Source organism: Musa acuminata, chromosome BXJ2-10, assembly GCF_036884655.1.
Source record: "Musa acuminata AAA Group cultivar baxijiao chromosome BXJ2-10, Cavendish_Baxijiao_AAA, whole genome shotgun sequence".
NCBI classification, from domain to species: Eukaryota; Viridiplantae; Streptophyta; class Magnoliopsida; order Zingiberales; family Musaceae; genus Musa; species Musa acuminata.
Window position 1 is genome coordinate 28,484,205 of NC_088347.1, and position 27,005 is coordinate 28,511,209.

Genomic DNA, 27,005 nt, shown 5'->3' on the forward strand with positions numbered 1-27,005 from the left:
TTTAATGATTATTATTTTTGTTTCAGATATTTTCCTATATATTATATACATACACACACATCTATTTTTAAGCTTTCATTATCCGTCTTGGATAGAGATTTAACACAATTCAGCTCTAATTATTTTCCTATATTGATCAACTGTCGATTTGGGGGCTTCGAGGTTTTATTGGCACAATAAATACAAAAATTAAGATAGCAAGAGAAAGAGAATGAGGAGTTAATACCGAGTCATTCAAGATCACAATTCGATACAGCTTGAAACCACGGCAGGAGCTCAACGATAAAATTTTCGGGCGACGAGAATATTGCACTTAAAAACAATGCCAAACAAAAGAATAGTAGTATCAAGAGAGCAATAGTACAGATATTCCATGGCGCCAATTGGAGAAACATGCTTCGCAAGAAACCTTACCCTGCAGTCGCTTTCGGTCGGGCCTGCCACTTTATCATCACTCAAACCTACACGATATAAGAATACCAGAAGACTGATCACATCAGTAAACGTTTGGGCTCCATCGATTCATACAAAGGAGTAAGACCAATCCAGAGCTGCACAACAGTACCACCCCACCTCCGAAGTGGAGAAGCAATCAAAATACCTTCTTTTCTCGGAAAAATACAGAGACTACAAGAGAACCGATATCACAAGCAGTTGTAGATTAAAAAACAATGATTGATGATGCTTCTGGCTAGTAATTAATAAAAGAATATTTTTATTAACCTACCAGTGAAAACAACACTATAAAAGAATATTTTTATTAATCATGCCAACCTACATGAAAACTATGCAATCAATGAAAGATTTAAATATGGAAAGAACAATTTTTGTGACAAAAGATGTCATGGAAAAGCATGGCTTCAAGTTAATAACAAAAGTGTTCGGCGAATTTCTTGTTGTATGAGAAACCAATAACTAACAAGAAAAATATAAAAAATAATGACAGATTCAAGTGTGATCAAAATTAATCTTGTAATAAAAGATGTTTTGACAAAACAGCATGACTTGGACTTGCAGCGCAAAATGGAAGGAGCAGGGCAGAGCAAAACATAGCAATGCGTAGGGTTTCACCCTGCAGTAAAATGATGAACAAAAATTGTATCGCACCCCCAATATATAATCCCAATTGCCTCTTACAAAATTTGCAAAGCCAAAGAAAGGATATAATATGATACATAAAACTAAAAGCAATTTGAAATCAGTCTTGCAATATATTTTCTCTTCAATGCAATATAGATTTCATGTGGTCCATGAAACTTAAAAGAGATCCAATCGAGCATACTACAACAATGTTATCAATCAAGAACACAACAAATTTCAGACCGGAGACACCTTAGATCTCGATGATCTTGGTATCTGTGACAGATTTGGCCTTGGCAATCACATCTCTTCCAGCAACATTGTAAACAAAACAACAGTCACGGACGTTGGACAGTTGGAGTACCAGCATCAGCCACTAATTATATCTCAACGGTGGCACAGGATCCAGTAAGCCCACCATTTTCCAGCAAGTGGAGCAGCTGTGCTGAAATTAAATGCAGGTTGAGATTATTTGGTTAGAATTCCAATGGGGCTTTGGCACATACGATTTCCTAGCAATGACAACCAGAATTTTCCAGTGTCCCAAGCATCTGAATCATCTTTACCATTTGCAGGGGATGGATGAGCCTGTACTGATGGTATATACAGCAATTGCAAGCATATGATCAAGAACTAAGAGCTAGTTCACCAAATGAAGTGAAAGTTAGAGTTTATATTTATATTCTTATTTTGTTTGTTTGGGGACACCTAAATGCAACAAGTTATGGACATCTTACTAACAAAAATGAACAATAATTTCATATCAGCAATTTCCCGATACTTTTCAAATTTGACTGAGAAGTAATTCAAACCCTAATAGAATCCCTTTTTTTTCTACAGAAGCTATTGTTGCTCTTTTTTTTTTTTACTACATGAACAAAGTAGCTTCGACAGGAATATGGAGCGAAGACAATTTAGAATGCAAGAGTTATTCAAGTGACAAAAATGATAAAGTTTATGATATAGAATTCTAAAAGGTGCTTTCTTTACAATCCAGATAAATGAGGAGCTCGTAATTAACATCGCATAAATAATATGTACCTACTAGTAGCATCTTTGACAAAAAGGAAGATTCTACTCATTTGCCACTGAAGGCCACAGATATATCTGCCCCTGCAAGTGCGAGAGTTCCTGTATTATTAGTACAAAAAAATAAGATGAAGATATGAATTCTGATTTTGTAGAAAAGATAAACCGAACAAATTCTAACTTGCCTAAATACCAAAATACTAATGATAACTTGTCTCATTTGAGGCGCTAGTTGTCAGCTGCAACAAATGATAATTTGCAATATTTTGGACCAGAAGAAGGGCAGCCAGATGAAACTGTTTCATCTTGCTTAATCTTATAGAAAAGATATGTCTTGTGATGATTTATTCAACCTGCAAACACATATCCACTACTTCCATAACCTCGTAAATAGATGTTAGGATTAGCAACCAAATTGCTGTGAGACTAAACCAAGAAACCGATGCAGTACAAGGCCAGAATTTGGTTGTTGAATATCAAACGACTTGAATCAGCTTGAATTTAGTATAACATCAGCAGGATTTAAATGTATAGTGACTGTTATGAATATCAAACAGGTGGGTTTACACGCATATTCACAGAAGTACAATGTGCAATATTCATTCTTTTATTTCATTAATTGCATATTCATGTGACGAAAAAGGATTTGCTGATTTGACCATAAACTCGCCCAGCAGATACAACATGCATGTTTCATGTAAGCATGCACAAAATTATATTTGTTGAAATCTTATGAAACCAAATCCAGTAAATTGAGATTGGCTATATCTTTTGCATCTAATAAGTTGGAACAATGTCGGCCTTGAGACTCGCGTTCTTCTAATACTCTTTGGATCGCATAATGACACCTGCAGAACAGTGAACAAAAACAAAAACCTGCATCAATGACAGATGAATCACATATCAAATGGTCTAATTTTTTTTAATCAAAAACAAGATTTACAAATCACAGTATAAGAATTAGGGAGATAGTACAAAATAGTTTATAATATATCAAATAAATGAAAGTTGCTATATTTTTTCAAATTCATGGCCTTTAGTTTCTAATCTTCCCTGGAATCAATTCTAGGAAGCAATGAATGACAGTCACATAAACAAACAATTCAAGAAACCTGAAAAAATAAACTGAACCAAGGTTGTTTGGTTTGGTTTTGTGCAGTTCTTCTTCTATATAAAATCAGTTTTGATTTCAAGCATAAAGACCAAAGAAATTTGATCTGGTTTTGCTGTGGTTTCTCTTGCAGTTCAAATCAGTTTTAGACTTTTAGTTTCGGGCATAAAAACTGAAGACATTCAGTTCAGTTTTGGTTATTGTACAATGTACACCATGGGGTAGGAAATCAAGCTGCGTATATGTATTACACTGGATCAGATGGCTAAGTTAGCTAACGAGTTCTTATTTCTTAATCTTGGATCCCACAGAATCCAATTTGGTTATATGGATACCCATTCTTTACCACAGCCCCCAACACACATTCTTCCTTCTCTCCCTCTTAAGAAATGATCAGATTTTTTTTTCCTTTTTTCTATATTTGCTTCCCTCTTTCATTACTTCAAGATTTCCATCCTCTTAATTTCATGTCCAAAAGTTGTGTAGCAAATAAAAAGATAAATGTTGTGTACATGTCCAAAAAAGATTGGTAGGCAGTTACCTCCAAGGGAGATGATCAATGAACATATGAGATGTAACTTTGATATCTCTGAAGCTTTCCCTCGTTGGCAAAAAAGCTCTATAATTATGGTCTCCCTCAAAAAGTTTCCAACTTTTCCAGAAAGGCAAAATACTTTTCGGTTCTCGTACTATATGAACAATGCAGCCTGGCAGAAACATTTCTGGTGGTTCTACCGGTACCTGCGTAGATGATGGTTGGTCCCCCATAAATTGGGTCATCCGATCCATGATTAAGCATGTGTCCTTGGAACTGACAGTTCTGCAGGAATTTGCTCTCCAGACATCACAGTCTACCAAAACCTGTGTCTCTGAAGCATCATCATCAAACAAAGAAGAATCCTCCGGATAAAGATCTTGATTCATTTGGGCACTCACTACAGCAAAAATATAGAAATATATGTTACATAAGCCTAAAAATTCAGACTTGCTACAACCATCCACTAAAGGTAATCAACAGTAACAACTTCTAAATAACAGCATAAATAACCACCTGTGATTGGTTTGAATGGCCTCCTTTTAGAAACATGATTCTTTTCAGTAGCTGCCAAAGACGGTCTCACGGATGAGGCAGAAACATTATGGTTCTGCCCATCCTCGAGGTACTTGTTAACATGAAGGATTCTTCGAGCAAACTTTTGTATTATAGCTGAATCAGCCAAAGAATCATCTGAAAGAGCGTTAGTTGCAGCAGAACGAAGCCTGAGGATTGAGTTGACTGAAAGGCGTGCAGAGAATTCATCATTGTAAACAATGCTGCAAAGAATTTAGAACATGATAGTTAAAGGCTGTGTGCATGGGAACATATCCCCAGAGTAAAATTTTAACCATACTTACGTAGTAACAAAGTCTGTGCATGCTTCAGCTATGACAAAATCCACACAAGGAAGAGTTCCATAAGCATAGACATGTAAATTTGGGTACCATCGATACAACTAATAGAAGAAAAATGAAATGATGTAAAGGGTAACAATCCATTTAATAGCACATTTGAACTTAAAAGGATTAAAATATCAAGCTCATTATGCAAGAAAAAACTAGATTTTGTATAAAAATAAAAATCAGAAAATAACCAATAAATATGGACTTTTCACTCATAGTGAAAACCATATGGAAAAATTATTGAATGTACTAAGTATTCTAAACTGCAATACAGAATAGATTCAAAAACAACAACAACAACAACAACAACGTCATAATGAATCTTTTGCCGCCATTTAGAGTTGGGCCACGTGAATCTTTTAACGTATTGAGCTCCATAGATAACAAAATCCTTAGTTAGATTAACGGCATTCAAGTCTTTATTACTAATTTCTAAATAATCTTCTTAAGTCTCCCTCTGTCTTTCCATATACAATAACAATTAATTATGTCACCTCTCTCAAATACTGCATTTATAGACCTCCTCAGCATATATTTATACCAATTTTATATGATTCTTCATCATTTTATCATCTACTGAAGATGCAATTAATTATTCATGAATAAAATCTTTTATCACTGGTAGCTCCTCACAACTACTCAACATCCTCTAACTCTTGTGGCGTATATCAACTAACAAAATCTCATTGAGATCTGTAAACTTTCTTGACTATAAAAGTAACTGCTAAACTCGTATGAGAGTTCTGAGGATCAATTGGTGCATTCAGAAAAGTTGCCTAAAATTTAACATGTGGAGAGTATTTGTCTGTCACTGGTTCATTGTTGTATTAGGTATTTACTGTTTTACCATGTTTAGAGGTTAAAGGTTTCTGAAAACATAAAAGTAAACTGATTAGGAAAAGAACTGATACACAGCATCATTCTGAACATCCTTTTGTAGAGAACACAAACAGAGCAAATGGAAAAAAGTAAACACAATTATTAATCCAATGACCCACTTTTAGTTCATGTAAACATGATAAACCAGGTAAACACTTCACCAATATCCCACAAGACTGGCCAAAACTAAAAGAGGATAGCTTATTTAACTGTAGCAAATTCCTTCTATCATCTATTTAAATCTTTCTAAACAATGAGGAGAAAAATTAAACATCTACCATTGTACGGTCAAAATAACATAAAATTGCATTGTGAAATAATGTCTGCAAATACAATATGTGCATTTACAATAATGAACATTGAGTACTAGACAAAAGAATCTGGCAAGCCTCTGATACATAAAGGCTAACATATTTACTATTTTCTGAAAATATATAAGAAAAGAATCAAACAAATGATTCAGACATAATTTGTATACAATAATTCTTCAATTTGTAGGAAAGTGATAGAATTAAGCAATGCATCACAGAAGCTCTCATCAAAAGGTACTTACCCTTAGTCCTAAAAGTGTTGCAATAGCACCACCTAAAGAATGCCCCACAATATTAACTTCATATCCATGACATTCAGATCCAGGTCCCAACAACGACGCCAGAAATCCAGATTTTTCAGATGGTGAGGCATCTGTAAGGTGCTGATATATAAGTACCAAATATAAACTAAACGAAATGTGTACATCAAAGACATCAGTTTCACTGGCATGCCATGTCCTGGTAAGCTGACACAGCATAAGCTGGCATCCATGCCATGAAATTTCATGTGATTGGACACTCATCACATGAAAACCCATGCTGACCTGTGGCTGCACCAGTTTTTACAAGCACATGAAATTCATGATCTACAAGAATGACATATGCTTGCTTTAGTTCATTTCTAAAGCAATGACCTGGGCTGCATCAGAGTTTCCCAAGATGCATGAGATACACTTGCATTAGTTCATTTCTGAAAAGAAACATCCCATAGAGCAGTTAACAACCAAACATAGATATTCTTAAATGACCATGCAATTTGAAGAACTTGTTGTAGTGTACCAGATAAAATTTAAATTTTCACTAGAGAAGCCCGTAAGAAAATTTCCATTTAAAATAGCATAAGATTGACGCATTTCCTAAAAATTTGAAAATTCTAGCATGCACCGGCCATCATGATTCTGGACCGAGGTGACATTTGCTCTCATTGTCCATTTCTAATGGAACAACTAAGTGAATTCCCCCTTTACCCTACATGTATTAAGCTTCTTGATGAAGGTGTTCAAGATTAAAGTTCTACGAGATCTTGTCGCAAACTGTCAACCTACTATAAAGCAAGGTTCGCCGAACCGTACCGTACCGGCGTTTCGACGCTGGCTCGGTACGGTACGGTACGGCGTACCGAGCGGTATACCGAGGTGTACCGCTCGGTACACCTGATTTCACCGATTTATCCCTCCGAAAATACCTGAAAATTAAAAAAAAAGTTAGGATAGAGTTTTCAAGTTACAAATAAATATAGTAATAGTATAAGTTTAGCAAAATCAATGTAAATTTGGTAAAAATAGCATCACATATCTTTTTCGGGCTTTGAGGTAGTCTTGTTCGAGGTTCGTATTTCAGCTCGTTATAGATTGAAATATCTATAGAAAAATCAGTTGAATTGTTAGACTATTTTGTTACAATATAAACTCTAAAATTCAAATAAATTAAATAATCATATATCTAGATATACCTGATTGTTAATTCTACCACCAAAACGAACGACGGGCCTCCACGGGTGGTGGATCGGGGTCCTCGATCCGATACATATCAATATGATACGTTTGTTGGACCCAATCATGAAATTGATCCCATGACATAGCGTATTGATACACCGTATGCCATTGATGCATCAATGTGGTACTGATCGTAGATCGATCGTCATAAATCATATTTGTCCGAGGCAGCTCTTGAGGCATATATTGGTGTTATTCTGTATCATGCTGTTGCTCAGAGAAGGATGACCAACTATCACCATACTGTTGTTGCCCATATGATTCTTCATAATACGATGGCTGTGAATACGATGAGTCTCTTTCTGTGTCTATATCATGTATGCTCTGTCGTATTTGTTCATATTCATCCACTGCCTTCCCCTTCCCCTTCTCCTTTCCCTTCCGCGCATAAACTTAACCAGTACCTTGTCGAGTTCCATGATCTGAATCTTGAGTGGCATGTGTAAAATATTGCTCCTCAGTCCATTCACCACCCTCAAGTTGTGCAGATGAGACCAACGACTGCCCGGTATCACCGCCATCATCTGTTGAGGCACTGCTGTCCGTGTTGTTGTCATGTCTCTGGACCGAACGAGAAAGAGAATGTGATTGTGAAAGTGTCTCGTCGCTCGACTCGATTCTTTCCAATGATGCAACTGATGCTATTGCCTTCCCCTTTGCCTTTGCACGTTGGGCGGACGAGTGTGACTGTTGGGTATCGGTAGTTCCTCGAGCAGTTTGACTCATACCTCTTGATTAGAAAGTTCTTCCTCTTAATCTTCCCAAATTTACCTTGATTGAATTCACAAATCGTTGTTTTATAGAGTTTATGAGAGAAAAGAAATGTTTGAGAGAGAGTTTAAGAGTGTATAATGAAATAGGGGAGAGAAGATTAGTTTAAATAGGAGGAGAAATGGCTCCAACGGTCAAATTGACCGTTGGAGCACTGTAGCACTGCTACAGTGTGGTAACGGTCGATTTCGACCGTTACCGAGTGGTATCGGTCGATTTCGACCGTTACCGAGTGGTATCGGGCGGTAACGGTCGAAATCGACCGTTACCGAATGGTACCGGGCGGTAACGGTCGAAATTTCGACCGTTACCGCCCGATACAGGCTTTTTTTGGTGTACCGCCCGGTAGAGGGCGGTCCGCGTACCGGTCGCCTCTCGGACCGGTACGTACCGCCCGTACCGGGCGGTACGCATCGGTATGGCGAACCTTGCTATAAAGTCCTTACTAATTGGTCACATTCTGAGTAAGGAAACTTGAGCTAAAAGTGCAGATTACAATGAAAATAGTTATCTAGAATGAGAGCATTTCCAACTTTGAAACATACTATTTGAGCGACCAAACAAGACTCACCCCTATATGTCATCTCAAGTTGAGAATACAGACCAAGCAACAAATTCCTTCATCCCTCAAAGTAAATTCAACAGGAAGCACAATAAGATCTTAACACCATGCATGGTCTAAAGGTCCTTTAATTATATTCCAATAAACAAAAAGACATAGCAAAGAGTTTAGGTTCTTCCTAGGAGATATATAATATCCATCAGTTAAAACAAAGGCCATCACCAAATAAGCTGATGCAGAACAATTTTATCACAAAACACTGAGTTCCAAAAGTTATATTAGTGGATTGTTTCCAATTTAATTTCTTATAGAGTATTTCCAAAATGCATGAAAATAATTTAGTCATAAGCATATCAAAGAGTAAAGAAATACTGAAGATAGCAGATTGAGTAATTGAAATAAATTCCAGACCTTTGTCTCCATGTTCGCCATCAATTTGCATGAAAAGTTCCCTGGCAGACTCAACAATCCCTGCATGTCCATAATGTGGGAAAGAAGAAAGAACTTTTTGTCTCTTAGCTGAAGGTAAATGTTCACTACTGCATAAAGTGAATAAATTGAGTTTCAGTTGACTTGATAGAGCATGGAGGATGCAAAAATATAAACAAGACAAACCAGATCATCAAGAATCTCAACTATTTGGATCTAGTACATGGATTTTTTTTTCTTTTTTTATGACTGGAGATCTATTGAAGGAAACATCAGTTGACAAACTAGAAGCCATCAAATCTTTTCATTTTTGTTTCTAATAAAATGCATTCGAGCAATAGTAGTGGATGAATTCACTAAGGATTTTCCTAATAAACTTGTGCATATTGTTTGCTAATGAATATGTACATTCATCGACAAAAAAGGGTCAAATTTGGGAACATTTACAGGTCCTGTCTAGCCATCTCTGAGTTAATGTAAATCCAAGTGCACAATGAAATTTGCAAAATCTCTTAGTAAATGAATCTAGTGTCTTGACCACTATCTGTGCTCGATAAAGTAAAAGAAAGAAGACCATTCATAGCATTAAATAGACCTTGATCTAGAGGAAATGATTAAGGATGTTCTATATTCTCTAGTTCCATCAGCATTTTTTTTATTATCTTCATTACGAAACTTGTCCAGTATAATGACAAGATTTGTTCAAGGAATATATACATGACAATGTAGGAAGATATGGAGGATATACAATCAAGAATTAAGGTACAAATATGACGAACAAAGAATTTAAAAGAAAGTGATGAATATTAGTGGGCCAAGGGCAATCATGGACATGTTAAAAGTCAGAGAAAAGAGATGCTAATTTCATCTGAAACATACATAAATCCACATAAACATGTTAAAGGTCAGAGTTAGAGTGGATCAAATTAGATTAAGCACGGATTTACGTGCCTGAATCAGGAATCAGGTTAAAGCAGACAACCTTAAACATGTAGGCCAGGTATAAAACAAACCAAAAGTAATAGGAACTTTGGAAGCTTGACCGTTGGGTATGTAATAATGAAATCCAATAGCTTAGGCATTGCAATTGATTCAGTAAGTGAATCTAGACATAAGAACTAAGAAGATTTCAGTCATGTATTTTTCCTTCTTCGAGCGTTGGTTCTCAGTAGAAATGACTCAAGCTTGTGCATAGTGTCTTGTAATATATGATGTCTCTGTAGATGTAAAAATAATAAAATATTCCCTAATTACAAGAGTATCATCCAAACAATTTTCATATTTAGCATGCTTGATCAAAACAAAGCTCATTGCCACAAGATGGTTTCCATTCAAGGACTATGCAGGTTTTAATCTACCGGCTATGCTAAATTCAATCCTTGAAGTCTGATTAAAACTCAACATCAATTCAACTTTGGACATATATAGTTTTGCATGAAACTGAGAACAGTACATAGCTAACACATTATAGCAAGGAGCACATGTCAAAATTCTCCAGGGTTTATACAGACTTACAGAGTACAAATGTATTTAAAATATTTTCTCTCGAGGATAACTGTCACTTTGAGTAAAAAAAATTAGACTAATTAACAGAACCATTCCAGAATCCTGACATCAACTAACCATCTGTGTTCGTTAAACAGGTTCACAAAGAAGGTAACACAAATCCTGGAACTTCTAGAATAAATCTTCTTTCATCGTGCCATATGTAGCAATCAGAAGGCCTGCTAACTCATCTTCCAACAACAATAGATGTACCATATAGGTACAGCATAATGACATGAAAGGCAGTGAACCAATTAGGAAATGTTTCTTTATTGACGACTCTGATGTCAAAATATAGAAACATGATGTGGATCAATCAACGAACTATAAGACATATTTAGATACAACAAAATGTATCATCTAGAACTATATGCATTATTTTGCTCATCAAATAAGAAATTATTAAGATGAGGTATTGCCGCATCAATATAAAGCATTAGTGGAACAATCAAACAGAGACAACAAGGGATATGGATAGATAATAGTTACTTTATCAGACCGTCCAAATCCTCCACAGTTAGGGCGCACTCCCTGCATAAACCATCAGTTATGAGATCTTCAGGCGTCTCAGTTCCACGTATAGCAATTACTATGGTCTTTTTATCATGCAGAACCACAACAAAGTAAGCAGCCTCCCGCTTTGTCTACAATGTCAGCAAAGGAAAGAGATGTCAGATGGAACAGAGATACCAAAATTATCAAAAGCTTTTCATAAATATAATGCATGATTTGACACTAATTTCAAAGGAGTTGAGGTACAATTGCAACCAATAAGAAAAACTAGAGGTTTCCAATAGTTAGCAGGAGCAGACATGGTCACTATTGCCAAATCATCCAATTTCAAGTATCTAACGATTGCATACTCCATAACTAACTTAAATCAGACATCTCCCACATCATGTTGTATCAGGAATCATGGGCACTAGTGAAGAAGAATCCAAGCATCAACTAATGTTTTTGTGACATGCAAGACAACTGAAAAAACATATAACACTCGTTTTATTCAGGAACAATAAGTGGTGCATCTTGTGAGATTATGATTGGAAAGAGTCATCTCCCTCCTAATTTACAACAAGAAATTGCCTAGGTATCTGTAAAATGCTGAACCTCCTGCAGCTCGCTAAGATATCGATATGCATTACCAAATTATAACAGAAAGTGTGTCAAAAGAAACTGTTTCATGATCATGAAATAAAAATGACTCAAAGTACTATTTTTTCTGTGAAAAGTTATCATTGCTCATTCATATTTACCTGATAACATTTTCTAAATGGTAACAAGACATTCTATTTTTCTAAGAAAAAAATGTGAAGACCCATCTGTCTCTATCTCATTATGAAAATAGAAATGAAGCCTATTTTTTAAAAATAAGAATCTCATAAAACATGTTCCAAAAATTCAGAATACAGTTTTGCTAGACTTAAAAGCATCAATGCAGTCAGTTAGAACTTCTTTGTTGTGATTGTTAGAATTTCATTTAGTGCAGACACTAGATATTTAAACCTATTATTCTCGTGTCAACTTAAATGAACTGCTGTCAGTGTTAAAGGGTCATATGAAAAATAAAGGCAACTTCCCATTTTCATTCTAATAATCATGTGTTAAAAAAATTCTGATGTAGTCATGATAAATGTGATGATGCAGCAAAAAATAAATACATTTAAGTTTTTAATGACAATTGACAACTAGCTGGAGGGAAAACTCAAATGCTTTCAGTTGCCTAATTTACTACCTCAAGTCGCAATTTTATATATTATGCAAAATGCAGCCATCCTCCCAGATCATGATCATGATATAGACATCAAAACAAATTTTAGGATAGTAAAAAGGAAGTATTCAAAGGAAAATCAGGCTTTCAGGTGGAAGGTTGTGACAGTGAATGCTGGCCTAGTACAATCACAAAGTTTTGTGCCATTCCAAAGGTGTTATGAATACTCTCTACAATGCACATTACTCGTCAGTTGGCACATGCCCATAAAACAATATCTTGATGGTTGGAACAAAACTAAGTTTTGTGCAAGCAAAACTGAAAATCTTAGTGGTAATAGGTGAACCAAATGAACTATGCCAAAAGTGCTCTTTTACCATATCATAACCAGCAGTCTATAGTCATGTTAGTTAATGGCTTGTTTCAGTGAGCACAGGAGGACAATGCTAATTATATTATGTTGTCAAAACATAACAAAAACACTACTGTGCTGACTATTTTTAAAGCCTCAATTTGACGATGTGCAACACACATAGTGCAGAAAATTTAATGCCTTTCCTAGTTCTTGGTGAGACACGACTTAAGTAACCTTACTTGACTAACTCGACCCTTATGAAGAGCTTTAGGTGGTAGATTGACAAATTTAAGGAAGGCTGCTGCATGTCCACGCCACCAGTTATCACCTTCAAGTAAAGGTCGCCTATTAAGGAAAACCTAAGAAAGGGTTAGTATCTGCAAATCAATATAGACTACAGAAATCTCATCGGCTAGGTATTCAATGACATGCATATAAATGCAGGATTCTATCAGGCTGATAGAATGCTTCAATAAGACAATTAAGTCATCATCGGAAATAGCACTTCAAACTTGGCAAGCATGCAAATTGACGAGGAAAAAGGGTGTGGCACGAACATAGTGTATGCATTCTTGGTCAATGATGTACAGCTGGTACAGCATACAGGTAAATGTGTTTTATCAGTCGAGAAGTAATATCACGGTCTAACATTTCAAGGGTAAAATAGTTTCTTTTCATTTCATGGTTATATACAGTTCATTCTTGGCAATAACTCTACTCTAGAATAACAAATGTATATGAAACAATTCCAGATATCTCATGGAGAAACTGAAACCTGTCACGAGCCCAGGGCGTCAAAAATCCTTGTCTGTAAAGCCACGCACAGGGAAACAAGATGGGGTTTCGACCAAAATCAAGCAGCGGTCCCTGCATTAAGACCTGGACATTAGAAAATATTCTTAAGAAAGCATGAGTTTCAGAGAACTTTGGAGATAACTGTGTAAGCGGCTTCAGCGAACTGATGGAAGAATGCTGCCTTTTGAACAAGTATATCAGGTGCATCCAGAAGCTCATCGTGCAAATTTTGCATTTGTTTGTGGCTTTGCAATAGAGCAAGTCCTGAGGAAGGGCATTAAAGAAAAAAAGAAGAAACAGCATATTTAAGTGTGAAAAGGGTAAAGAAATTTAGAAGTGCAGAAGAAACATAAAAGTATTTCAAAGATATTTTGTTAAAAAGGAATCTTGATCAGATGAAAATGGCACAAGAACCATAATATTCTAAGAGAGTTTTGATGAAAATCTTGATTTTAAAAAACTTTTTAATAATCTTATTTATGCTCTGAATGACTTGCAAATGGGTTACTACTAAAGGTCAAGATCCATAACTTCCAAAGTGAGCTAGTTGCATATGCAGTAGCCAGATTGTGACCCCATGCAACCCACCATTGCTTATTGCAAAAGTCAAGAACATTCTTGTTATTGATGCATTCACAGAATATCCAACCACTTAAATCCAATTCAAACCTTCTTGATGCTGTAATTCTTAAGTTGAAGTTGAAACATAAGAACAAACCTGTCTCTAGATGGAGGCACAGAGCATTCTACTTAACATCTTGTATTCTCTAGAATAACTTAGCTAGTAGATGGCCACTAAAGCCAAAATGGATCAATTCAGAGGTCAAAGCTACTTCACAAGGAAATCAGATGGCCAAGACATTCATCAAGTTACAGAGGCAATGACAGACTGCTAAGCCAAATGCAGACTGGAAGATATAGTAATTTATAATAGTTTGTTTAATGCAAGCTTAGGGTCCCATTAAACATTTAATGATGGGTTTTAAACTTTGAAATGAGCTTTGTTTTCAATGACTCCAGCCAATAGACCACCCTGTTAAATTGGAAGTGAGATTTACACGAGTCCATTGATTGGTTTTTACCAGCTTTAGTTTAAGTATTAATTGAATCAGGTTTAAACTCACACTGGACTTCATTTATCTAAATAGAGACAGTTGTAGTCCTACTATATCCCTAGAGATAGATCTTTAAGCCAATGGTCAAGAACCTTCCACCACAGTCCATCTCCCAATTTTCACCTCAAAACTTCTCCAATCCCCCCTCCCCCTCCCCCCCAACACACACAAAGCTAATTGTTGTGTATTCTAACATTGTAAGTTAGGAATCTATTCTGTTGGATGTGCAGTGGGGCATTCTTTGCCATTCTTTTTTCCCAGCATCATAACTCCTGCTATGGTCTACCAAAGTAAAGCATAAGCTGGTTGTTTCTCTCTCTATAACAGCAGAACTCTCCTAGTATCTGTCAGGTCATCCACCCTACATATTTTCATCTAATATAGAAATCTGTCCCTCTCTTTGGCCTTCCGGATAGCAATTCTCCTTTTTTTTTTTCCCTTAATCTACTGAAAAAAAAAATTGACCACTGAAAAAAAAGTTGTAGAAAATAAAACCAAATATACACAGAGAAAGAATAGGGAGGAAATATAAATATTAATAAACAAGTGTACCTAAGCTAAACATAGAAGTGGCCGTTGAGGTTGCTACCATTTAATGGCAAGTGACCCAGATGAGAAGAAAAGATAATTGTTGGGGCACTAAAATTTATCTAAAAGTTTATGGATCTTTCGAGGTAACAAGATCGATCTAAAGAATGGATCTTGCAACCATAGAACTCTTGGGACACATAGATCAAGGTCATCTCACAAAAGATTAGTGCTTACAACTACAAGGACCAACAATCACTTCTGACGAACACAGGAAAGACATATTAACATAAACAATGCCAGCTAGTCCATGTACAAACATTATCAAATATCAGCTATAAAAAAATTAGGTGATCTTTGCCCAAGATAGTTTCTTCAAGATCCACTATTGAAAAATGATGTTAGAATGCAATTAGACATTTAGTAGTCCCACCTAGACTCTCTCAACCACACCTTTATTGCAGACATGCAAGATACTGATGTTATCAAAGTGGACTTACATATTCCTTTAAAATTAATTATACAAGATTACAAGGTACCAACCAATATTTTCATATAGACAGGAAAAGAAATTATATACTGCTAAGAGTAAGTTTAAATTTTAAAACTTGGGAAGACAACTTAAACACTAGACAATCCACTTGAAAGTTGAAGCAACCTCATTGCTAAGTATAGACCTGTTTATTCAGCACAGTAATTGTCCAATCAGAAACTACAATGTAGTGCTATGATCAGTATTTAAACCATTGGTAACATGAAACGACCAAATCACAAGTGAACAAGAAGATGTTGATGCATTCAAAAATAACAAGTGGATAGCATAAGAAGTTACACATCAACTTATTAAATGTTGAAATATTGCTCTGTATGACGAAAATGGACCTATCAAAAGTTCAAGATGTCCAGTTCCTGATGCTCGATATGCCACAAGATCACCTAAGAGCCTTGCAACAGAGTAAACCTCATCTTCTTCCAAAACACTCCTGGATAAACAATGAGAAAAAGTTAATTTGCAAACTAAAATTATTACTGTAAAAAGCCAAATTACTGAAAGAACCGTACAAGTACTTCACACGTCCTAGGCAGCACAAAGCTTCCCGAATTCCATGATCAAATACCTCCCGGTAGTGTGCTTTCCAGGCAGTATCATGCGTTGAATAAAACGATCTCCATCTCAAAACATCAGATCCCGTAAAGCACTGTATGAGGATCACAAGCCACACCAGTAGAAGAAAGGAAACAACTAAAGTTTTCTTCCATGCTTGATTGACAGCATCCTGTCCTAAAGCACCATCGTGAGAATCAATAAAACAAAGTTAGCCACGAAGAGGAAGGAGGCATAAAACATGATAAGAGTGTACTGTGTAAAAAGATACCACGTTGTACATTATCATGAACCATAAATTAAGAAACATAAACCTTAAGTCAAGACATTAAAGTAAATAATTATAAACTGACTGAGAAGCAGGGTGTGTCTTGTTCATGAAAATTTGCAACGTTTTGTGTTGAAGTCATCCCAACTCCCAAGTTGTTTGTAAATGAAAAAAATTGAAACAATCATTAACAACAAATGAATAACTCATTATCAAAGGCAAATTAATTACAGAACTCATGTTGTTTTCTGATTAAGGACAAGTGAACCCAACATCATGAGTTAAAGAAAATATCTTTTCTTGCATGGCGCTTTAAGCTTCAAAGCAAGGAACAGATGGATCTACCAAGGAATGTTGGTGAATGTCATCATGGACAAGGGCACCTGGAAATTTGATTAAGTAGAGGATTAATGTGACCAGATGAAATTCAAAAAATCTTAAATATTTGTGATAAGATCAAATACCTCCTTTTGCATGTTGCTAACAGAAATAAATTAACGGAATTTCCATATCTTTGTTTCAACAAATAGATTCAGTTGATAATGATTGCCTCAACAAATAATCTTAGTTGATAATGACACTTCAGCACTACAAACTACACAAAACAGAACCTATGCTTCGTTTAGTTGATAATGACAAGAAATTGCTTGATTACAGTGAAGGAAAAAATATTTAATTTTGAGAATGGTAGGGAGTCGTAAATGCGAGAAAGGTCACAAAATCAGACCATAGGAAAAATTCAGTGAGTTATTTATATACAGAGCCCCTTCAAAAAATCCCAAACTAAAATAAACTCTAATAACCATCTTAAAAGTTGTAATAAAACAAAGGCAACTCAAACTAGCCCAAACACATTTTGAAGGAAAACAAAACAAATAAATAATCATAACAATCTTAATCTAACACTAAGCAACATCAAAAGAACTCCATGAATCACTAGATGAAAGATGAAGATGCCTTCAAATCCGGCATCATTAGATACAAGCTTCTGGGAATGCAACATCATTGGCATATATTAATGCAGAACTAGTGTTGGTAAACAGCATCTATGTTTTATCTCTCTTACTATGAAATCGTAGCAAGTTAAGCCAACAATTTTTACATCTTTGCTAGAAGTATTTGACATTCCAACGATAAAAACAAGGAACTATTATTCAATTGGAACACTAACGTTTGCTTCAATAATCAGTTTCTACTTTCAAAGTTGTAAATTTCTAATGAGAATTAACTTGATATTTGATGGGGAGATATTCGCCCCCCAATTGCAGCTCAACACATGGCGGCGCATCAGCACAGAGAGTGGAGCCTAGCCAATAATGCGTCCATCTAAGGTAAGTCACAATAAAGAATCCAACGTGAAATATTCCCTTGTGTCAAGCCCACCATAAAAGTCCTGATGTGAGTCACTTTCCACCGCAGGACTAACTTGAGTGTCAGAGAGACCTCGTTAGGCACCGTACTCGACCTTGATCTTCGTGCAGGTCGATCATTAGGCAGACGCCTGAGCTGCCTCCTCAGCCACGTTGAGCCTCTTGTGCACACGGTCTTGGACTGAATCGGGCAGATTCGGACATTACCGACATCCACCACATCAATATTTATCTTTTCATAAAGCTTTTGACTTGAAAATCGCCTACAAGCATAGAGCTATAATAGATATATAGTACATACAGTTTTTCAATCGGTTCCAGCCTAATTATGATATAACTGAAAAAGATTGTTCCAATCTTCAAGCATATATTTTGATGAAAGCAATAGGCATAACATGTACAAGTTAAACTTATCAAGATAGAGTATGGAAATGAGATAATTACCTAAAAAGCAGGATGTAGATCTTCCACCATAAGATATATCAGTCAATACAATGAACATTAGGTAGATGGCTCCAAGAAATTGAAGCACTGTGACCACCATTCCAAATCTGGTCCAGCAAAGCCATCTTTTGTACCTCAACTACACAACAAAAGAAAGACACCATGAGACTATAACCACAAATAAGTTAACAAGAACTAAAGTATACGAAGTAAAAGAACAGCATGACAAAAGTATAGAAAGTGTGCTGCCTAAAGGTTTGTAATATGGCACAACCTAAACGTTTATGACTATTTGCAATGAGATCAAAACACTATGACCTGTCGACATTGATAAGTGAAGAAAATTTCCAATTCAAACATAAATTGCATCATTTGAAGCGCATCTTCTAATTTGATAAGCCCATAGATCAAAGACGACACTTCAAAACCCATCCAAGAAACTTCAAAAAGAAAAACAGTAAGTTATACTTAAATAGCAAGACGTGCACTCAAAACCAACTCAAAAAACTTCAGAAAGAGGAAGCACAAGCGATCTTTCTGGGTTTATAAGAAAACACGCTCAACAACCATCCAAGAAGCTCAAAGATAAAAGACAAAGTGATGGAAAACGGAATACCCGTCTGTCATTGCGGACAACCGCATCGACGGTTGCGGAGTCAGTAGGACAACTAACGATTATCTCGGCCGTCTCTTGCTGTGCCTTGCCAGCGCCGACCATGGCGACGACCCTAATGCCGGCGATCATGGTTGACGCGGCAAACGGCAGCTTTTCCTCGGCGGAGCAACCGGAGAGGAGATAAACCATCAAGAAACACCCAAGGAGGACCACGCCAATATTCCAAGAACCAAGGAGGAAGGAGGCCCATCGCACCCTCCGGATCTTGGCGACGAAGGTTGTCCGCTCAGCCACGAGATCGCCGACCATGTGACCCGCGGAGCGGAATAATCTCAGCCAGGCGAGGCAGCCGGAGAGTGCGGCGAGGTGGCGTAGGCGGGGGAGGGGGGAGACGAGGGGGAGGAGGGGTTTGGGCGAGGGCCTTTTAGTCATCCTGAGGAGACTCCGCCATGGGGTTTCTCGTGGGGGTGGGGGGAGACGGAGAACCAAGCCGTCCAACTTATATATATACCCTCAACATAATTTTATTTACGTATCGACCCCTCTCAAGTGCGTATAGAGGATATCTGTATATCAACCTGCCCTTCAACAAATATGTATGTTTACACGCCTCAACATATTCGTATTTATGTACAAACCTCCCTATAGTATAAATTTGATATTGTATAAAAACCCCTCAACATATTTGTACTTCAGTATGAACCATTCAAACCTTATCATGTCGCGTGTTCAATGTATAAACGCTTCTCAAGTGTGTATTTGTACCAACACTATGCCACCTTTATAATTATCTTCTTTAAGTTGATAATATTAAAATTGGCGATGAAATTATTTTTATAGTTGAAGGCAGTTATTATTTTTTAAGATAATAATTGATTTTTTTAAGAAAATGGCAAGCGACGTACCCGCCTCTCCCTTCGGAAGAAGTCATCCTCAAGCGAGGCCTCGTCGGTGGCGCCGATGGCGATCGCCGTCAGCTCCTGAGCGACAGCCATGCCCACCATGGCCGCAATCCTCGCGACGGCCAAGGAGGACGTCAAGCCCACAGCCGCCATCTCCCTGGCGCCGCACCAGCGGCGCCGCATCACGCCCATGAGAGCCGCCCCCAACGTGGCCTCGGCCAGACTGATGGCTCCCATGGCCACCGTTACCCGCCTCACGCCATGAAGGCCGAAGAGCTCCATTAGGCTTTCTCGTTCGGATACCAGAACAGATGAGAGCGGAAGGACGGAGGCCATAATTTGAAGAGGCTTCGAGGCAGCACTACTTTTCTTCTTTCCTCGGACAGGAATGACTTGTTGGGTGCATATGAAGCTCTTTCTTAGATGTTGTCTATGATCGAAGTAATCAGGAAAACAATAGAATTCCTTCTTTAATTCCTCTTAATATAGCAAATGAAGGAGATACATTTTTATAAAGGGAATCATAAGATTTTTCTCACCAGGGTGAAGACTCAAGAAGTGATCTGTGAAGTAAACTTTGAGCATCATATATAGGGTACCATCAACCTACAATGGATGACCAAAAAACCTGTGAGAGAGAAGAAATAACAAAGTCACTTTAATAGGAACACAGATATTTCAACTCGATAACATTGACAACATAATTCATGAAATCCATACAAAGTACAGTAGAACTTATGACTTGTTATATTTGTCTCTATGCTAACATGAGAACTTTACGATATACAGGCTATTTCCCGTGATTATTCTTGTAGTAAACATCTAACATTACAAGTTACAATAGGCTAGAGAGGAAAAACATACATAATTTTTGTATGGACTCTCTATGATGATACATAGATTACATACTTGTTCCTTTCACGGAAGGAAGTCCCTTGGATCAGTAACGTATCCTGTCAAAGCTGAAGCAGCAGCCGTATATGGTGAAGCAAGATACATCTGACCCTCTTTGTGACCCATTCTGCCATGGAAGTTCCTATTTGTGGTAGAAACAAATAGGCATGGAACTTCACAACCAGCCTCCTCAAATATTTGAGAACAAGTCTTCCTGCCAGATCTTGGTACCGGGAGGCTATATTTATCCATTCATACCTACAGAAATTTACAATAATCAACTCAGCAAGCACTGGTACATGCAAGCTCCAATTTGCACCTTTTGCGTGGCAGGAACAAGAAATGTGGGAACTCTTACCTATTTTCCCTGGTCATAAGCAAGAGAATCATCAGTTTAGGTCAACTAGAAATATCACAAAGAAGAATTGAGTAAACCAATTTCTTTTAATTCATTACGATTTCCTAGACTGTAAGCATAATCAAAATTCCCAAAGCTTTTTGTCAATCAACAAATTATCGACTCCAGAAAGCAAAAATGATATAGCAAAGGTGTTTCTGAAATCACATTATAGTTTCTAGGTTTTAGTTAGATACTTGGAAATTTATTGGGAATATCATAGCCCATTTGCTTCGACAGCCATCTCAAGCATCATTTTAGAACAGGCTGTAAGTTCTGGCTCATCAACTGGTGGGTCGATCCAAATATTGTGATGGCATTAATTCTGAAGAACACTTTTCTATCTAAATTGTTTGACAAAGGCCAACAAGCATCATCAAGACGGAAAAAATATAAGCTTAAGACTATTTTAACCCGATCAAAAATTAAGTAATGCAAAATTTTGTTTGGCAAAATATTCTACTCTGAAAATCGGATGACAAAAAAGATAAATGAGACTTATTTTTATAAGGAAACAAATGTTTGCATATATTCAGGAGTTTTAGAATAAAAGAAGCAAGCTCATTTTGAGATATCAGGAAAAGGACCATTTGCAATTTTCAAGGCAAGGCATGAAATCTCTTGTACAGCATCTTGTTGCATATCACAGATGATTATTTACATAATAAGTCATTATAACTGAATTTTTAAATTAACTGCTGGAAGGCATTCATAAAATCAGTAGTGCATATCCAAATAATCCATAAGTCATCAAACAGTCCAAGATGGGCATAGTGTGGCAGGGAGACAGCCTAATTATCTTTTTTCAGCACACAGAAGGTGTCCATTGAAGACAAACTAAAAACAATTGCAGAAATTGATTTAAAATACAAAGCCCCTTACTGAAGCTAGGAACACCTTTGCTGCAGCTAAAAAATCCTCCATCTTTCCACCAGTGCAAGAACCTATGTAGGCCCTGTCAATTTTGATGCCCTTGCACTCTCTTGCTAGAGCAATGTGGCTGTACATTTATAACAAAAGATCAGGAATAGTTTGTTAGCAGAAAATGTTATGTTAGCTAATGCTTCCTGTTGAAAAATATAAAATTCTAGATCCAAGTTGACCATAAGAACTAAAGGGATGATCAGTCATCAGTGTAATTTTTCCAAACCTTTGCAACCAATGGTTCCAACTTGGACACATCAATTTTATATTCTTGAATAAACCTATAAAGAATATTTGAATATAATGAATCATGATTCGTTTTACCGGTCCATACTAGTGTACCGACTGATCATCGGTATGATATATACCGACATACCGACACATGGTATGATGGGATGTATCGACAGATTGGTATGTACCGCCCATATCGATTTCTTATCAGATCAGTAGGTAATGCCCATATCAGGCAGTACACCACAATGCGGCAAACATTGTAATGAACAAGTAATTACTTCGAGAAAATGATAAGTTACCTGCCTTGGCTAACCCAAAGGATTAACATCAAAAGTTAAGCAGTTACGAACATATTTTAGATGTTATAGAGCCGAAAGAATTTCCAGATGAAAAATGGCAGACTTGTGACTAGTGAATTTCTAAATTTGGAACTATCATCACAAAGATAACAAAAAGATAAAATTGATGAGTAAACTTATAAGACTCTGTGCATGGAGAGAACAAAAGATGGTAATAGTTTTCCTGCAAAAGGGAAAAAGTAAGGACCTACTGGAACTCTTATACTTCTCTCAAACTCCATTAAATTCCAATGCCTTTCTCAAAATCCCTTTTCCAATGCCTTAGTCATTCATACATTGCATAAATGCCCACAGTTATGGGTTCCACTAAGTCATATATCTTCAGAACCTCCTAAAGTGCTCAGAAATTATTTCCAAACATCTTGATACAGATTCATAGATCTGAAAATTCTCATTGTTGAGCACCTATTTGCAACCTGAAAAGTCAATCTATTTCCCTAGTTTATAGTTTATACCTTGTCAATCAGAATGAGGCTTGCAAGACCAAAGATCTGATAAGTGTAAGTATCACAAACTTAGACAACTTTAACAAGGTTTGATTGGGTAAATGATGTTGGATCTTATTTTCTACAGCTAAGGATAGAATGGAAAACTTTTCTCTAAAAGACCATTCAAAAGTTAAGACACTACGATAATAACCATCATGCTAGTATCCTTTAATAGGCATCCTTCATATTGAAGTTGCCTTAATTTATTGGTCATTTTCCTTGAGGATGGTCATACTACACATGTTCAGAAGACCAGTAATGCACTGACTCCATGTCGATATATTGCTTTTCCTTCTATCCTTTGCATTGACATTTTATACATGGGGATTTGGTTGCAGACAGGTGGCTAGTGGTTCAGGTGGGAGCATAATTTGCCTGTAACACTTATGCAAAACAATCAGAAATCATGGTTGCAATCCTTGGGGGTGACAGTCAATGAGGACTCTCATGAAGTTACTCAAAAGAAAAAAAATCCTTGATTGAATTTGCATCAGAAATCAGCATATACCTGAGAGACTTGATTTGTCTAAGATTGGCAGACCAGAAAACAATTTTAGAAATTATCAGCACATTTGTTAGTCGAGAACCAGCATTACAAATACAATTACATGGAAAAGATGGTAAAACAGTATTATATCATGAATGAACCAGAACGGCAACAAATCTACAAACTTAAATTTATAATACCTGGCATTATCATCTTTCTACAAAGGTTCAAAATTCTTGGAAGTTTTATCCTGAAAAAAAATAAGAATGAAATTTTGCATCAAGCAAATTTCTCTCAGAAGTTAAATGACCTGAACAACTCTAGCAAAGGCTATTCTAAATGTGTAACCTTCCTTAGCAACAATAGACAAATAAAACAGTTACTGTTGTTTTTACTAACTAACTGCACTGCAAACATATTAACTAAGGTATTGACTAGAAACATAACACATCAACAAAAAGTACAGCTTCCATACCTCAAGGCACTTGAATGTAGTTTCATCAGCAGAAACAACCCCATTCTTACCCCCAGCTTCGATGACCATGTTGCACAAAGTCATCCTCTCGTCCATCTTGAACAAAAATTATCATGCATCAATTCTAATAAAATCCATTGTAGTAAAAAATATAATTAGTACACATGGTACTTGCACTTAGCCCTTTGACTGTAGAGCCAACAAACTCCATGGATTTTGCACCAGCAACAGTTATTACACCAGTAATCCAGTTAATAAGGACAAAGTAAAAAAGAACATCATTAAAGACAATATGGACTCAATAAGATGTCGAGTAATCCAACCTACTTGCAAAATCAAATCCTTGGGAAGCAAATAGTTTGGCATTGCTCCATCTAATATAAACCTTAGGGTACAAGGAAACAGAAATTAAGCTGTCAACAAACTGCAACTAGGTGATAAAGAGCACTTTTAAGCAATTCATTCCAATATTTACTACAAGGGAAATCGTTATGAGGAAGTCAACATCATTATTCCAACAGAAAGACTGAATTTGAGCAACATCCACAGGAAAAATGATTGAAGTGGAAAAGGAAATTTTCATGCTTTTTCAGCACTAGAATTTGCATGTGATGCATCACATGTCATTCTCCACTATGGCCCTGTTCAGAGTTGAAGACCACATACTTTCATGTCTGTTTAGACCTCACACCACGCCACTTGCTTAAAATAGTAAAAGCAATATCTCAGAATTTTGCACTCAGTCATTACTCAACATTGAGAAAAGTTTTGTAGTAATGAAGAATAAATCAGAAAATTTATCAAGATTTTAGCTGATAAACCACATTTAACAGTGTTTTTGCCAAAAGAAGACTAGTTTAGCCAGAATAAACAAATATAAGACCAGTGGAGATAATGAAATGAAACTAGAGGCAATTAAGTGAACCAATGGCCTTAAAGAGTTCATTAACGAGATTAATTTGCAAAGTGTTGCCAGACTTCAAAAGCCCACCATGCTTTTGCCATGATATCCAAAATATGCAGTCTAATTTGTGTAGGAAACAATCTATAATTTTGTAACAGAAAAAATAAATGCACAAATGAGAAACACTATGTGTTGTGCATATAAACATCACACAGAAAACTTTAGCAACCTTCAAAAGGAGCTTCCCAGTTCCCATGACAAAACCTGCATCGGCGTTGCCAATTCCAGTAGCAAATTTCCTGAAAGCACCAGCATTACATGTGTGGGAGTCTGTGCCGAGTAAAACCTGTGAATCTCAAATTTTTTAGAGCAGAATAAGATATAGATACCAAACTGTATGTTAGATGGCTACTATAAGTTCATGCACCTCCCCGGGTCTACAATGGTGTTCTTGTGCAAGCATAATGTGGCATACACCTTTGTAATCTGGATTAGCCTGCAGTTTTGAAAAAGGAACATAAGAAATAACAAGCATACTGAGAAAGGGTTGATATTCATAAAGAAAAATCAAGAATATCTAATATCCTAAAATTACCAAGAACTTGAATACCATAAAAATACTTAATGTTCCACTCTAAGCAAAAGTCCCTCAAAATATCCACATTCCTGTTTGCACATTCATCACTAGTAAATATATAGTGATCTGGTATCACAACAATCTTTTCACGATCCCAAACCTGAGATTTACAATTCAAGTGGTGTTAAAAAAAGAGAGTGTGCAATCTTAAATGCCATCTTACAACAGCAGGCAAGGGATTGCAGATGAAGGCTGTCAAAATTTAAACATGAACAGAGAATATTAAGATTAAAAATCAGAAAACCTGAAAGACATGTTTTCATAGTATTGTATTTGAAAATTTGAAAACTATACATTTGAAGATTTGGAAACCTTCAATAATACTGTTTTTAGAAGTTTTTAAAAGAATTCATGAATCCCAAAATGCAAAACTATCTACTGCTATTCTGCATTTTTTTCGACTGCTCTCATTCATGTTAATGCTGTATTTTATGTTAGCATAAGAAAGCATGAAGTACAACAGAAAAGTTACAAGATAAAGCTTCAAAAAAGAAAATAATACTGTATGACATGGCAGATTCACTCGAAGAGAAGAAATCGGTTAGAACATCAACGATTGCACGATCTTGTTTACATAAAGTATAATCAAGCTTTGAAGACTCGTCATGATTTGAAAAATAGATTTGATTCAATCTCATTGCAAGATATTGATGATTTAAATGAGTGGTTAGTAGGAGAAATGGGTGCTAACTTGCAAGATGCTGAAGACGAGCTTGTATTTGAAGATGATAGATTGACGTGGGGAGATGTGGCAAGAGCTTCAGGTGCTGGAGAATTACAAGCATATACAAGACAGATGTCAAAGAGAAAAATGAGTGCAAAAGCATCAAGCTCGGCTCCTGCTATTGTTGAAGACATAGAGAATGAAACATATCTTGATGAAGAGGAAGGAATCGAAGAACAAGAGAAAGAAGACGAATTCAATGAAGATGATTTGTGTGAAAATGACAATAATATTGATTATGATGAATGACTTTGATGTAAAATTTTAATGTTTTGAATTTTGAAATTTTTTGTTAATGTGACATTGTGATTTTGTATCTTAGATTTTCTTAATTTAATAACATATTTTTATTTAAAATTTTAAATAATTATATTTATTAATTATATTATATATTTTTATATTTTAGCGCCTCGCTTCGCTCGGGCGAGCGCCTAGCACCTCGGGCGTTTTTGGACCTTGGCGCCTAACGCTTTTTAAATCACTGATAATACATCACTTATTACTTTGGTAATAAATAAATAGCATCCTTTTTGTCCTTGTAGTGTGCCAAACATTCTGCTCCAAGAGTACCAGTCAACCTGCCAACTGGTGTTTGAATTATGACTTTAAATCTGACAGGTTCA

General features: G+C 36.3%; 2 protein-coding genes across 7 annotated transcripts; both read right to left on the reverse strand.

Annotated features, from left to right (window-relative positions):
* Positions 1-1,204: 1,204 nt before the first annotated feature.
* Positions 1,205-20,290, reverse strand: LOC103968432 (uncharacterized). Of its 6 annotated transcripts, none has more exons than XR_010491844.1 (16): positions 18,958-19,422; positions 18,342-18,480; positions 16,217-16,436; positions 16,037-16,137; positions 13,654-13,775; positions 13,492-13,583; positions 12,956-13,061; positions 11,143-11,297; positions 9,091-9,218; positions 6,093-6,223; positions 4,616-4,713; positions 4,272-4,534; positions 3,762-4,155; positions 2,295-2,957; positions 2,126-2,193; positions 1,205-1,525 (listed from the first exon to the last, which is right to left on the reverse strand). XR_010491844.1 is itself a non-coding variant. In XM_065129089.1 (14 exons), the coding sequence occupies exons 1-14, from the start codon at positions 20,193-20,195 to the stop codon at positions 2,840-2,842; spliced, it is 2,400 nt and encodes a 799-aa protein (XP_064985161.1). In that variant the 5' UTR covers positions 20,196-20,290; the 3' UTR covers positions 1,205-2,839. The 6 variants fall into 6 exon arrangements, 2 of the variants coding, with proteins under 2 accessions (XP_064985161.1, XP_009379930.2); XR_010491842.1 differs by having other exon boundaries at positions 2,122-2,193; XR_010491843.1 differs by having other exon boundaries at positions 2,126-2,957.
* LOC135624945 (3-isopropylmalate dehydratase large subunit, chloroplastic-like) lies at positions 20,163-26,085 on the reverse strand. The gene is made up of 8 exons (XM_065129095.1): positions 25,449-26,085; positions 25,251-25,367; positions 24,118-24,213; positions 23,843-23,892; positions 22,033-22,150; positions 20,769-21,011; positions 20,399-20,465; positions 20,163-20,289 (listed from the first exon to the last, which is right to left on the reverse strand). Exons 1-4 carry the CDS (start codon positions 25,554-25,556, stop codon positions 23,860-23,862), a joined length of 354 nt encoding a protein of 117 aa, XP_064985167.1. The 5' UTR covers positions 25,557-26,085; the 3' UTR covers positions 20,163-20,289; positions 20,399-20,465; positions 20,769-21,011; positions 22,033-22,150; positions 23,843-23,859.
* Positions 26,086-27,005: the final 920 nt, after the last annotated feature.